General features: G+C 36.7%; 3 protein-coding genes across 4 annotated transcripts; 2 read left to right on the forward strand and 1 right to left on the reverse strand.

Moving 5' to 3' along the window:
- Window positions 1–2127: 2127 nt before the first annotated feature.
- Window positions 2128–5117, reverse strand: LOC140797335 (putative pectinesterase 11). Of its 2 annotated transcripts, none has more exons than XM_073150697.1 (5): window positions 4325–5117; window positions 3313–3472; window positions 2902–3090; window positions 2559–2800; window positions 2128–2464 (listed from the first exon to the last, which is right to left on the reverse strand). In XM_073150697.1, exons 1-5 carry the CDS (start codon window positions 4546–4548, stop codon window positions 2281–2283), a joined length of 999 nt encoding a protein of 332 aa, XP_073006798.1. In that variant the 5' UTR covers window positions 4549–5117; the 3' UTR covers window positions 2128–2280. The 2 variants fall into 2 exon arrangements, with proteins under 2 accessions (XP_073006798.1, XP_073006797.1); XM_073150696.1 differs by having other exon boundaries at window positions 2902–3132; window positions 4325–4696.
- A 3942-nt stretch (window positions 5118–9059) lies between these two features.
- On the forward strand, window positions 9060–9732 carry LOC140797170 (protein RADIALIS-like 3). Its single transcript, XM_073150448.1, has 2 exons — window positions 9060–9390; window positions 9708–9732. The coding sequence occupies exons 1-2, from the start codon at window positions 9098–9100 to the stop codon at window positions 9730–9732; spliced, it is 318 nt and encodes a 105-aa protein (XP_073006549.1). The 5' UTR covers window positions 9060–9097.
- Window positions 9733–11540: 1808 nt separating this feature from the next.
- On the forward strand, window positions 11541–12610 carry LOC140797969 (protein RADIALIS-like 3). The gene is made up of 2 exons (XM_073151683.1): window positions 11541–11926; window positions 12377–12610. Exons 1-2 carry the CDS (start codon window positions 11683–11685, stop codon window positions 12379–12381), a joined length of 249 nt encoding a protein of 82 aa, XP_073007784.1. The 5' UTR covers window positions 11541–11682; the 3' UTR covers window positions 12382–12610.
- The last annotated feature ends 415 nt before the right edge of the window (window positions 12611–13025 follow it).

Genomic DNA, 13025 nt, shown 5'->3' on the forward strand with positions numbered 1-13025 from the left:
TTGGTAATCTTTCTAATTTGTTAACCATATCATTTTTTTCCTTCTAAACTTGACAAACTTCTTTTAAAAAAAGAGAGTTGGAAAAGTCTCAATCACAAAGTCGACGGCGTCTCCAACCGCCACGACAGATTAGCGAAATCGGACGGCCTGCAGGCCATGTTGGAATAATCGAACAGTCCGCCGTCCAACTCCACCACTTCGTCGTCAGCGACTGCCGGCTCCGACCAAATCCTGAACTCCAATCCCTTATAGCAACTGGCAATGGCGTCATCGAAACCCCAGATTTGGCCAAACCCTCCTTCCTCCTTCTTTGCCTCCACCTCACCCTCCTGTTCCAATGACGACACCGTCATCATCGCCGAGGGCAATACATACCTATCAAGTAATAGGGACGATCGGAGTCAAGGACGACTACGGGTGCGAGGTGGAGCGGCATGCCGGTGTGGAGGAAAGAGTCAACGAGGTGTGCGGAGGTGCAGAGGTGTCGGTGTGCGGAGTTGGTGTGATCGGCGTCGGCGTCAAAGTCGACTGGGCTGATAGTGGAAAAGAATAGAATGAGTTTTCCGATCCAATTTTGAAAGAAAGAAATTAACCTCGGAAGTAGGAAGAGAGAAGCTAAGTCATTAGATCAAAAGATTTAATAATTCATATTAATCATATTATATATATATATATATTAGAGTTTTATTGAGCCGGCTCAGAATTTAGCTTGACTCAAATTTAACTTCAAGCCTAGTTTTAAGATCAAGCTCAGCTCAACATATTTTAAAGCTGAGCTTAATCGAGCCTAATTGCGTCTATATTTATGTTTCTCTTAATTAGAGCCTGCTTCACTAGTATGTGCAATAATGCTGCTGTATTTTTTATAGCTAGCCATTAATGATGGACGTAATTGTAAGAAATGGATTATTTCTGTGTAATTTGCCATGGCATGAGAAAGCCAATAGAGACTCTGCTCAAATTAGCGTAATTTCCTCCATTTGGGTGATTGATTCCAGCCTGCAATTAGTTGCTAAATTAGTTGAAAGAAATTGGTTTCTGAATCAAATGGAGAAAGTGCATTATGTATTCCACACCAATATATGATGCTGACGTTCCAACTTGCATCCTTCTTTATCCCCACAAGTAGATACCTCTAAAGCAAGGATCATTGAGATAATGAGAGGGATGGAATAAATAAGAGGGGTGGAAGGAGCAAAAGGAGATGTTAATGCTCCCCCCAAGTGGTTGTTATAGTTCCATTTCCTTTGTTAATTGGATTTATGTCATTGTGATTGGTGTGATTGATGATTCCTTTGGAGATTAGTATGACGAGTTTTTCTTATTCAAATTGATAATTATTTGGGACTCCACAGTCTTATGAATGTAATAATCAACAGCACTAGATAATTAAAGATAAGAGAAAGAATATACAACAGTTCAGATCCAAATTAACTTGCAAGAATAAGCCATACAAGAAACAGTAAGATGAGCAACATCTGAGGTTACAAAAGATCGACATGAGGTTTCTACTTGAAATAAATCTTGGGCATCTCAGAATCCAAATCCCATGTCCCGGCCTCCCTGACATACTGCAAGTACCTCAAGAACTCCGGCTTTGCCACGTCCTTCTTCGACGGCGCCTCGAGAATTCTCATGACAGGGTGAGCGTTTGCATCTTTGCTGTTGCTCGGTCTCTTTGTGGCCTTAGCTTTGCTCTTCTCGGAGAAGTTGAAGGAGAACTGCTGCGAGAGGATGCGGCGGTACCCTCGCCGGCTTTTCTTCTCAACAGAGGAGGACATGGCTATGGGAAGAAGAGGAAGAGGAAGAGTGGACTTAGGCTAATGGTGAAGGACAGATGGAGAGAGGAATTTGGAGCATTTAAGCTTCTTTTTTCCTTTAGAGCATCTCCTTGTTGAAATGGTCTTATTATTTTATATTTGATATATTAATTTTGATAGGTTGGTGTCATAACTATGGTGGTGGGGAAGCTTTGAATAGATAGCATTGGACTCGGCTGTCTTTTTGACATTATCTATAGGATTCGGTGGAAGATATCAATAACACGCATTACATTACTCTAAAATATTACACACAAACAAGTTGATGTGGTGCTCTACGCTATGAAAGTTTATTAAAAGATAATCGTTATGAAAGAGGTCCCAATAAATATATACACTGAAGTACCAATCGATGTTTGAACAAATACAATGAATACAATAAGTATACATTTGAATCAATCAATATATGTACATCTCTTTACACGTGCATTTGATATTGATACATAAGATTGCCATGGAGTCATGGTGTGGTTTGTGGCTTCCTGAAACTTTTTGGAGGCGGCCTGAGCCAGTCTCGTCCATTGATCCAAGTTTTCCTAAAGAAATGGCTTGCTTCACGTAAAGAGAGTTGGTGAGACCATCCGACTCTACCAGAGACATCAGAACCAGGACCATAACATCTAAATTGCCCATAGTGCACAGTCCTGTGGCACAAATATTAGGGACAAAGGTCAGAGGAAAAGAAAGAACAAGAAACATTTGTTCTCAGAAAAGGGAAAACAAAGTTATCTCAATTACCTCTGGTTACTTGGGTCGTTCCAATCACCCCAACCTTGAGGCAGCACGGCGTTGGACATGTAGGTGTAACCGTAAACGACCCGCGAATAACGCCCCCATGGTCGTCCTAGTATTAATGTTCCAACACCTGCGCCAGTCACCTTGCAACCAACAAAGCTATAACCAGTGTTCTCTTCTGCTGCCAACCTACGTTGCGCTGTGACAGATCCACCGTTCTTGGAGATGGAGTGCAAGTGACATCTCTGTTTTTAAGTGTTAACAAACACATTAAAAGGTGAAGAAAAGGAGCATGCCCTACAACGATTTACTCAAGTACACAGAAAAGAAGAAGGATGAGGCTTACGTCAAATAGAGATTGGCCATTGCCACAGACAAAGTCGGTGGCTCCTTCTATGTAACAATTTTTGTAATAGTGCCTCCCAACAGCATCAAGAAGAGTATCTTGATAAGATATAAATCTACAAGTGTAGAAGGCTACTCTGTCTCCAGATATGCTCAATGCAACTGCTGGACCACTCGGGCCATATGAGTTCTGGAGAAAAGCACAAATTCTATTTGATAAGATTGAATGCACCTGTAAGAGAAGAGATAGAAGTTGCAAGATAAAACCAAGACAAATTTCACTAAACCTGATACGATAACTCGTCTATTATGTGATTGTTATATGCCCGAGACTACATTTATCTATAATTGATAAAGCACATATCCAATTGCTTCCACATGGACTACCTAAATCACAAGCTCTTATTTTTACCTGAATTGTTAGATATCTCCCAACAAAATCGGACGCCAATATGGAAACTGTTGGAGATTGAGGTGTGTCCCAACGTTCACTCCATGTGATGATGGCCGAGTTTGTCTTTGTGCCACTAAGTGTTACAAAGGGCTTGTCTTTTGGAACGACTATCTTCTCCCTGTAAACATCGGAGAGAATCTCAGATGAATTTATCTTGCTTAATGATTGGGCAGGTGGATATATAATGCTGCCAGCTAATAATAACTTGACAAATACAAAATAGTAGCTTGTTACATAATTTGCTATTACATGAATATAATCATCAAATTGTAGATCTAGGACTTTGTCTAGAGAGAGAGGCGAACCAATTATCAAGCTACACTTTCTTATATCAGGCAAATTAGATTAAAAGGGATACACTAAAAGATATACATCATTTAGAAACTCCTTAATACACTCAAGTCTAAGAGATCATTTCAATCAGTAATTAGCATTGCCATATCTACTGAGCTGATTGACTTGTAGGATGATTTAGAGAATGGTTTGGGTTAGATAGAAAGTAAATATGTATGTATACAGAGACAGAAAGTAAATATGTATATCTTTTACCAATATTTACTTTCTGTCTTTTACCAATATTTCAATCCGTCGTACAATTCTGTCTATCAATATATGTATATATGTACCAATATGCATGTAAATATGTATGTATACAGATACATATAAACAATCAAGAATATATAGAACAAGTTGAGCATCCAAACAAAGACCACTCAAAAACATTTGGAGCTTTTAAGTTTTAATTGGAGAAAAAAATTCTAAGACATTTGTATTCAGATTTGCCACCCTTAATAGAGATTGCCAAGTGCCAATCCACTATGTTTTCTAGAAATTTAAAATATAAGCTTCTATATAGGTTGTGGATTTCAAGTCTACATACTGGACCTACAGAAATTTCCAACCCAGACGCGAGGTGGGGCATCATAATAGAAAAGGAAGAATGACAAATCAACTGATAGAGAGAGATTACCTATAAGTACCAGGTTTAATCAAGATGTAGTAAAAGACAGAATTGTTCGACGGAACAGAATCAATGGCATCTTGAATCTTTGTAAAATCCCCCTTTCCTGACTGATCAACTCTCAAGAGAATAGCATAGGAGGAGTCCGGAATGCCTGCAGCAGAAGAGGAAGACATGATGCAAGTAGAAAATAAGGCCAAAGCCAGGGCGTTAACACCACAGAAAGATCTCATGCTGAAATTCCCATAGAAGACATAACTCTCATACTATTTAAAGGTTAGTCAAAACCACTTTCTTATAACAGAAGTACAATAATGTCCTTCACGTAGCCTACTGGCGTAATGTGTGAATGTTGGTTTACGAACTTCAAAAGAAAGCAGGTGTGGTTGAAGTGTTGAACTTACCATATTTTGCTCATGGTTGTGTAAAACAGTAGATAATATCGAGAAAATAATAATAGAGTAGATCAATTATCTGTTATAGCCTGCCTCAATATTAGAAGGTTTTGAATGAACTACGGAGAAAAAGAAAAATAATGATAAGCATGTGCTAATCTTTTAATGTCAAACAAGATGAAAGAAAGCTTATATAGATTGAGATCACTAACTTTAATATTCCAACGCAGAATTAAGTTAGAGCTTACTAAATGAAATATGACATTGAAAATGATATCTTGATTTAGAAACCTTAAACTTCAAGAAAAAGCTGGCATGACCAAAGCCATATCTTTCAGGAGATGGTTTAGAGTGTCAACAAGACCTATCTGTATCACCAAAATATCCGTATGATTTTGACATGAGATTTTTTAATTCCAAGATGGATAACCAGATGATCACTGGCCAATGAAATATTGACTGAGCACAGACAATGATTGAGCAGATAGCTTGAAGATTATGCAATCTTTAAGTCCGATCACGAAACTCTAAGATGATTCTTATCTAGGAGAAATCCAATGGATATGTTATGTTCACAACTTAAGGAAGCATATATGTCAAATAAATACGCATGTTTGTCAAATGTATAAGCTAAATAAAGGACCTTGTCTCTTCTTCAAGAAGCTTGCAATGCGCTATTTACTAAACTGAAGTCAAAGGTGTTTTAAGCACAAGTAACAGAGGATTATGTTCATCTGCGGACAAAAATGCCGTCCAATTTCTAAGCAAGAATTACACGGGCATTGGTTGGCATTATTTCTTCCTTCAAATGAAGGCAGCCACATTGCTTGCTTTGCGTTCAATCTTACCCATTGCTTAAATTGTCAATGAGCAATCTTTGTTACTCTTTTCGCAAGATGAGTGTCTATTTCGAGGCTTAGATTTGGAGGACAGCAAGCTCTACTCCAGAGACCAAATGGGCTGCCTATAACTCTTACCCAATTGTTTGATGAGTTTTACTTCATAGTGGAGAAGTTCTCAAAAATCATTAAAAAGGGCGAAGACGAAGAAATCACTCAATTACTTACGGCATGCATAAACGAACCTAACACAATGGGAAAAATTAACAAATAAATTTCTAAAAACTATAAGAAGAAACCTTCTTTGTTACATTAAAGAAGTGTATACCTAACCTACAAACTCCCTCTTAAAGAAGATGCAATATAAATACCAATAGTTGGTAAGATGGATCGAACACCAATCGAAAACTGCTAGAAATCTCCAGCTTAGAGTGTAAAATAGGAAGACAAAAGACAAAAAAAAAAAAATCTCATTTTTGTCAAAAGATTAGATGTAGTAATTAGAGGAGGTGCTCAGAGTTATGTTCTTGAATGGATTTCAGGATGTCCGCATGTAAACAACAAGTCGGATTAACGAGAAAAACATCATCGCAACCTCCTTTTATTGCATCAAACACACCCACACATATTAGGGAAGAGAGAGAGAGAGAGATTTCACGTCAGCTCCATTGAAACCCTAGATGATGGAGTTCGCCCTTTTCGGGTGGGAGGGTTATTTATCGCAGGAGCACCTCCGATGAACGGTCGAGATGACAGATGGGACATATATTCAATTAGCAAATATGGGCTTCAAACAAAGGTTTGGGCCATTTAGAACCTTGGATCATATTTGGGCCGGGCCCAATGTAAGCATATTAATACAATAGGTTTTGCCTGTATAACCTTCAAAAATTCCTTATATGCACCTCTAAAGTTAATATTTGCATATATAGATATATACATTGTTTTTATATGTGTACCCTTAAAATATTTTTTATTTTTCATATATAGATATCCTTTAGAATTAACTAATGGTTAAAAATAAAAAATTTAGATATAAAAATAAAATAAAATGTTCTTATTCTAGTTTTTATACATTTCTTATTGAGACTGAATTTCAAGTAACCCAATTAGCAAAAGGTATACATGCAAATAAACATATGTTTTTGAGATATATATATATATATATATATCAATTTTAGAATAACATTAGAGGTTGACAAGCAAATAGAAAATATAAGTTATTGAGTTAAATATATTTTACTCCCTCCCTATATTTATATCTAAAATTTATTTTATCCCCTATATATTTTTTAATAATATTCTGACTAGAGTGAAACTTTTAGATTTTACATCTTAACTTAACAGAATATATAAAAATTTCTAAAATAGCCCTTTGTGTCAAATATATTAAAATTATAAAATATCCAAACTATCCTTCTCTCTAATTAATTTGTCTAATAAATATAGAGGGTATTTTGATAATTAGGTGGGGCTATTAAGTGGGATAGAACCTCTAACAGTTTTATTTTACTCATAATTACAGATATTAGCTTAGTATAAAAATATGTGTTGAGAGGTTAAATAGTTTTAGACATAAATACGAAAGGTAAAATATATTTTTACCGTAAATTATTTTCTTACCAATATTTATGAAAAAATATATAATTTTTTTCCCTCTTTGAATGACCTAAAAATGGAGACTTAAGTATTAAAAAAGAGAGAGAGAGAGAGAGATAGTGATAAGAAAATATACCTACAATCTGGCTGACGTAGTCAGGTATCTCAAAATTAAAGCCCCATATCTTATCTCCACCTTAATAAATATACCTATACTTGAAACTTTAGGATCGAGTGTAGATATTTGACAAATTAATGAAAAAGATATTCGAGTATCTTTCCCAGATTGGTGTATGTACTGTTTCCTTAAAGCGTTCTCTGTTCCGAGATCCCCTCAAAAGGTTGGTCATAATGCACTGCTTTGTTCCTGCGAACCTGTTGCTCTGGCGGCTGAATCCAACAATACAATGGGCGTGGAGGATCCCTTCCTCCTTTACACGACCCATAAAATTATCACTTGGAATCTAAGCCCCTCCCATGGGTAATGGATTCCTCCAACTTGTGAGGTAGGCAGGACCACAGAATCTAGAATGACATATATCATGCACGACTAATGGAGAGATAGAAGGATAAGGAATCGATCGCTATTTAACTACATACATACTTTGCGTGGAGATGGCCATTATTAGTGAAATAAGCATCTGTATCTCAATAAGAAGGAATGGAATTAATGGCTTAATGGCTTTTTTGGGGGGGGCAGGCATATATAGATTCTCTCTAGCTTCTCCTCCCAGCTCCGTTCCTCCCTCCATAGCCACCACCTTCTTCAATAATTCATGCTCACGCAAATTGGTGACATGGTCCTGAGCCTTCAATGGATCTAAGCCTTCCACATCTCTCCAAGTAGAGTGGCCACGATCTTTGGTAGATTCCATTGCCGACCTCCGGAAAGACGTCATGGAGATAAATCCAGTGAATGAGACAACATCTTTCCAAGGTCATGGGAGATATAGCATAGATACTTTATTTATCGATCTGGGTCCATCTCCCTGTACATGTACGGTAGTCATACGTATAAAGATTTTATAACTACTTTAAAGTTTAGAGTAGTTCTTAAGTCGACACGATATCAAAGCGAACCGTAGATTCCCTCAATCTCTTTCGTCCTTCCAACTTTGGCACCTCTTTTATTAGATCTTTAGGGATTGCATTAGTGTGCCTCAATTACTTGTAAAACCCCCATGATTCAACTGTCGCAGTCTTTGGATTCACCGTATCAGCTTTTTTTTAATCAAAAGCATCTTGCCATGCTGGCATGGCTCTACTGGACTAAAAGATTTTTTTTGGCTGGATGAAGGTGACCATATATCAAATTTCTTTTTGGATGAAGATTTTTCATTCTTATATTTCTATAGTTTTGTTTGGATTATCTTAATCTAAGCATAGGATTAATTGACCAAGTTCAACAGGCCAGATAGGCTAGTACTTTAAAGGGTTCCTTTTGTACAACTTTTTCATTAAATGGCATCCCTACTCCCCCCTCATCACGGGTACGTCTGAATCAAGGTTAGGTTATTTAATTAATTTGTTTAATCTCATCTCACTAAACAAGAAAGAGAATGTGATAGATTGCCACAAATAGGAAGCCTGTTCATATAAGTATATGACTCGCTAGCTCTCTCTCTCTATATATTTTTTAAAGACTTGATAAGGTAATCCTTATAAGATTAAAAAACAAACAACAACATTTAGATAAGTAATCCAAAAAGCAGAGTCATACCTTATTCTACGTACGTAGTTACCTTGCCTTCTTCCTCTCCCTAGCTTTATTCAAATTCCAAGTATTATTCCCTAACTGGCTCCACCAAACCACCACCCCCACAAATCCACTCCCTCCCCCCCTCCTCCGGCTTATAAGGAGCACCAGTGCAACTTCCATCTCCTCACTCATTAAACATTTTGAAAACTTATCTTTCCCTCCCTCCCTCCATCCTTCCCGTACTCAAGCAATGGCATCTGGGTCTAGGAGTTCGTCGAGAAACTCGAGCTCCGAATGGACTGCGAAGCAGAACAAGCTGTTCGAGAAGGCCCTGGCGGTCTACGACAAAGATACGCCGGACCGGTGGCATAACGTGGCTCGTGCGGTGGGCGGCGGTAAGTCTGCGGAGGAAATGAAGCGCCGGTACCAGCAGCTCGTCGAGGACATCGAGCAGATCGAATCGGGCCGCGTACCCTTCCCTAGGTACAGTTCCTCCGGTAGCGATAGCATCGGCAGTATGATGATGGTCGGCGAAGAACAAAGGTAACGTATAACTTATTCCATTTTAGGGTTACGATCGAGATCCGTAAGCATGCATTAATAATTTGTCACCTAATGCTCCACAGTCACATGAGATCTAATCCTAATAGAGCTATCATACTAAAAAAAGGAACGAAGGATCTGGTAATCCACCTGTACGGCATGCCTTTTTGAGCCACATTCATGCATGAACCCCCCCAACATTCTGATTCTTTTATCGCGCATGGTGGTCATGTTGTAGTATTTTAAATTTATACTTTATAAATGTCCACCGCTAGCTAGGAATCTTGATGACTGTGATATTTTTATTTGTGTGGCAGGCTCAAGTATCTCAAGCTCCAGTGAAGAAGAAGCTATATCTCTCTCTCTATATATAGACTCTATATATATGGAATATTATTGGAATTTGGATGAAGATGTAGTTTGAAGAAGTATGTGTGTATGCTCTATGGTTTTTATCTAAGATCAGATATCGCTGATCAATATATGTAGATTGAAGCTTGTCTTTATGTTTTATCGTTTTAATGTAAGGCTATGTGATATTGCAATATTCCATATGGTGTACTTGTGATTTAGTTTAGTACTTTTGATGCGTTTGCTCTTATAAAACTTTTGGTTTTACGTCTTCCATCTAGTCTATTCAGATAAAGGATGCCAGGAGAGATAACCAACTCCAAAAACAAATAAACAATAAAATTGGAGAGAGTAAAATGAAAGTTATATGTTCGATGGCAGGTCACTGTGTAAGCATTAATTTATTCGATTCTTATCCACCAGAAACAGAGAAACTGTTGCTTTCTATCCGAAAGTTGGATAGTTATACTATTTGGTACAGAGTAGTCAAACATTCCAAAACATGATAATTTTCTTCTTCTTCTTCTTCTTCTTCTTCTTCTTCTTCTTTTTCCACATAGATGCAGGCGTGCCCTAAATTGAGTGATAGAGAATGAGAGAGAACAAGATAAAGAGAGAGAGAGAGAGAGAGAGAGAGAGAGAGAGAGATGTGGTTTTATAGCTCTATGTATATCGAGAATCATATGGGCTAGGTGTTGGACTGGATAAATTAAAGATTCTAAGATTTGTATCTAGTCTTCTTTTATTATGATTAGGATTTGGTAGATAGGTCGAAGATCCTGAACTTGAGATGGAAACAAAGAAGCATCAAATTGTAGACCCCCAAGCTTTGAGGCTTTTTGTCAAGTGGCAGCTCAAAAGGTCACTTCGGATCTAAAAAAATGTTGGAACATATAGAGTGACACTGCTGTTCATGTCTTTAAGATTCCAGAATTATATATATATAACAATCAAGAAAAGAAAGATTCCAGTATGGTTTATTAGCACAATCACAAATTGAAAGATAAAAAAAAAACTCACTTTTTTCCCAAGCAAATTAGGAGAAGGATCGTATCTTTTGTATATTTTTTTTCCAAAGGGTAAATTATAAATTATTCCTAAAATTAAATTAACCTCTTAAAACTTTATATTTATATCACTTTGTCGCTTGTAATCTATGTTAATATTAAACTGTTTTTTTTTTCATATATACACTTAACAAAAAAGATAACAAAATTTCCAAAAAATCTTGGAAGATGGATCTATACATGAAAATGTTAGGATTATCCTTCCCTTCTAATAGATTTACTCATTTTATCTCATTCTTTAAATTTACAATATAATGCATTTTCTCTCTCTTATGTCTTTAATTTCTACATTCAAATACATAATCATAGATTGAAATATTTCAATTCCCTTTAAAATATGGATAAAAAAATTGATATATAGCTGCTCAAACAATAGAATACTTAATATGAATCCTAACACTATAGTAATTTGATGGCTTCATTAATGGTCGCTCAGTTTTGGACGTTAGTTTAGAGTTTAGACTATATTTGAGCAAAATGATACAATTAGGAAGATAGTTGGACTTTAAATATAACCATATGGTTGACTTACAATTTACCCATTTTTTAATTTTTCTACCAACTGACGGCCAAGAACAAGAAGAAGTGAAAGAGGTAAAAAAAAAACAAAAATATCAACAAAATGTACAGAATTAGATAACAGTGGCATAAAAGATCCCCCACTTTTGCGGATAAATACTTATTCTTAGCCCACACTCTTTGTGGCTCGAATAGTTATTCCATATTCTTCAAACGTCCCTCTTCTCTACTTTACTCCTCTCAAAACTATTCTCTTTCCCCCACCACCATACTTCTATAAGAAGCGTCCTCCCATACCTCCCTCCTCACACCACAACACACCAATAGAAGAATCTATCAAATTTAATTTGAACCTATGGCATCGTTGTCGATGAGCTCGGCCCGGAGCTCGGGGTCGCCGTGGACGGCGAAGCAGAACAAGCTGTTCGAGCAAGCGCTGGCGGTGTACGACCGCGACACGCCAGACCGGTGGCACAACGTGGCTCGTGCCGTCGGCGGGAAGTCGGCGGAGGAGGTGAAGCGCTACTATGAGCTGCTGGTGGAGGACGTCAGGCGCATCGAGTCCGGCCAATTTCCCATGTACAGGTCCTTACGTTCAGGTACCCCTTAATCGCATACATCCCATAATTCTGATTGCATTCGCTCTAATTCTATATTACTATGTTTGATTTTTGAGTATGATTAGGTTGGTTAGATATACAGTAACACAAGTGATCAATACGATTGGTATATATCTAATGATACGCAGATATTAGAGTAGGTTGGCAGAAATTTTTAAATAATTTTATATAACTTTAATAGATCAAATTATTTCCTAGATAAGATTTAACTGTTGACTGTAATAGTTCTTGAAGGACGGATTGTTGGGCTCCGATAAGCTATCTAGTGTTACTTCCAAGCTTGTGAAAGTGCTTTAGCTTTACAAATTAATCCCTTTCGTGCTCACATTATGTACATTTGTTTATTCTTTTCAAAGATTCTCCAATCATCTTGGTATCTACTTATCATCAAATTAATCATCCTATTTTCTGATTCGGTTTGTTCAACAGGATGAAGCACCTGAAGCTTTAGTGGAGAAGGGAGACTGCTAGCTACTGTCTCTAATATTCTCAGTGCTTTTAGGACTTTTATTTTCTTAATGGAGATCCGATATCACTGATCCCATTAAAAAAGAAAAGTATCATGTATCTCTTTCCTTCTTCTTATGCTTAACAGCTTTCGCTACCAAATTGTAAATTTGTCAAAGACTGTTATATAAATTATAAATATCGATCAGGGTCTAATTCTAACCTTGCCTGTGATTCTTATATTTTGCTTTTAATACTTTAAAAATATTCCGAGTTAGTTAGTGTTAACCTTAACAATAGTTAATAGGATCGAAATTATTCTATTAACTTTTAAAATTAAAAATTCTAAAAATAAGAATTTTCTTTTATTTTGATTTTACGCTTACAAAATTTACCTAAGAGTATATTTAAGATTATTTTATGTTGTAACTATTTGTTAAGAAAATTAACGTTCATGTGATTTTAGAGTATTAAAAGAAAAAAAAAAGAAGTAAAATAAGGTGTGCATGATAATTTAGGAAAAACTTATGATGTTTTTTGTAAAAAAATTTATTAATTGACACTCACCTCTACTCGGGTTAATGGATCGTCGGAAATTGCCGACTTTTTAATAAAATTCTATTCGCATTTG

The sequence above is a fragment of the Typha latifolia genome, chromosome 11, assembly GCF_019914945.1.
Source record: "Typha latifolia isolate L0001 chromosome 11, TyphaL0001v2, whole genome shotgun sequence".
Lineage (NCBI taxonomy): Eukaryota > Viridiplantae > Streptophyta > Magnoliopsida > Poales > Typhaceae > Typha > Typha latifolia.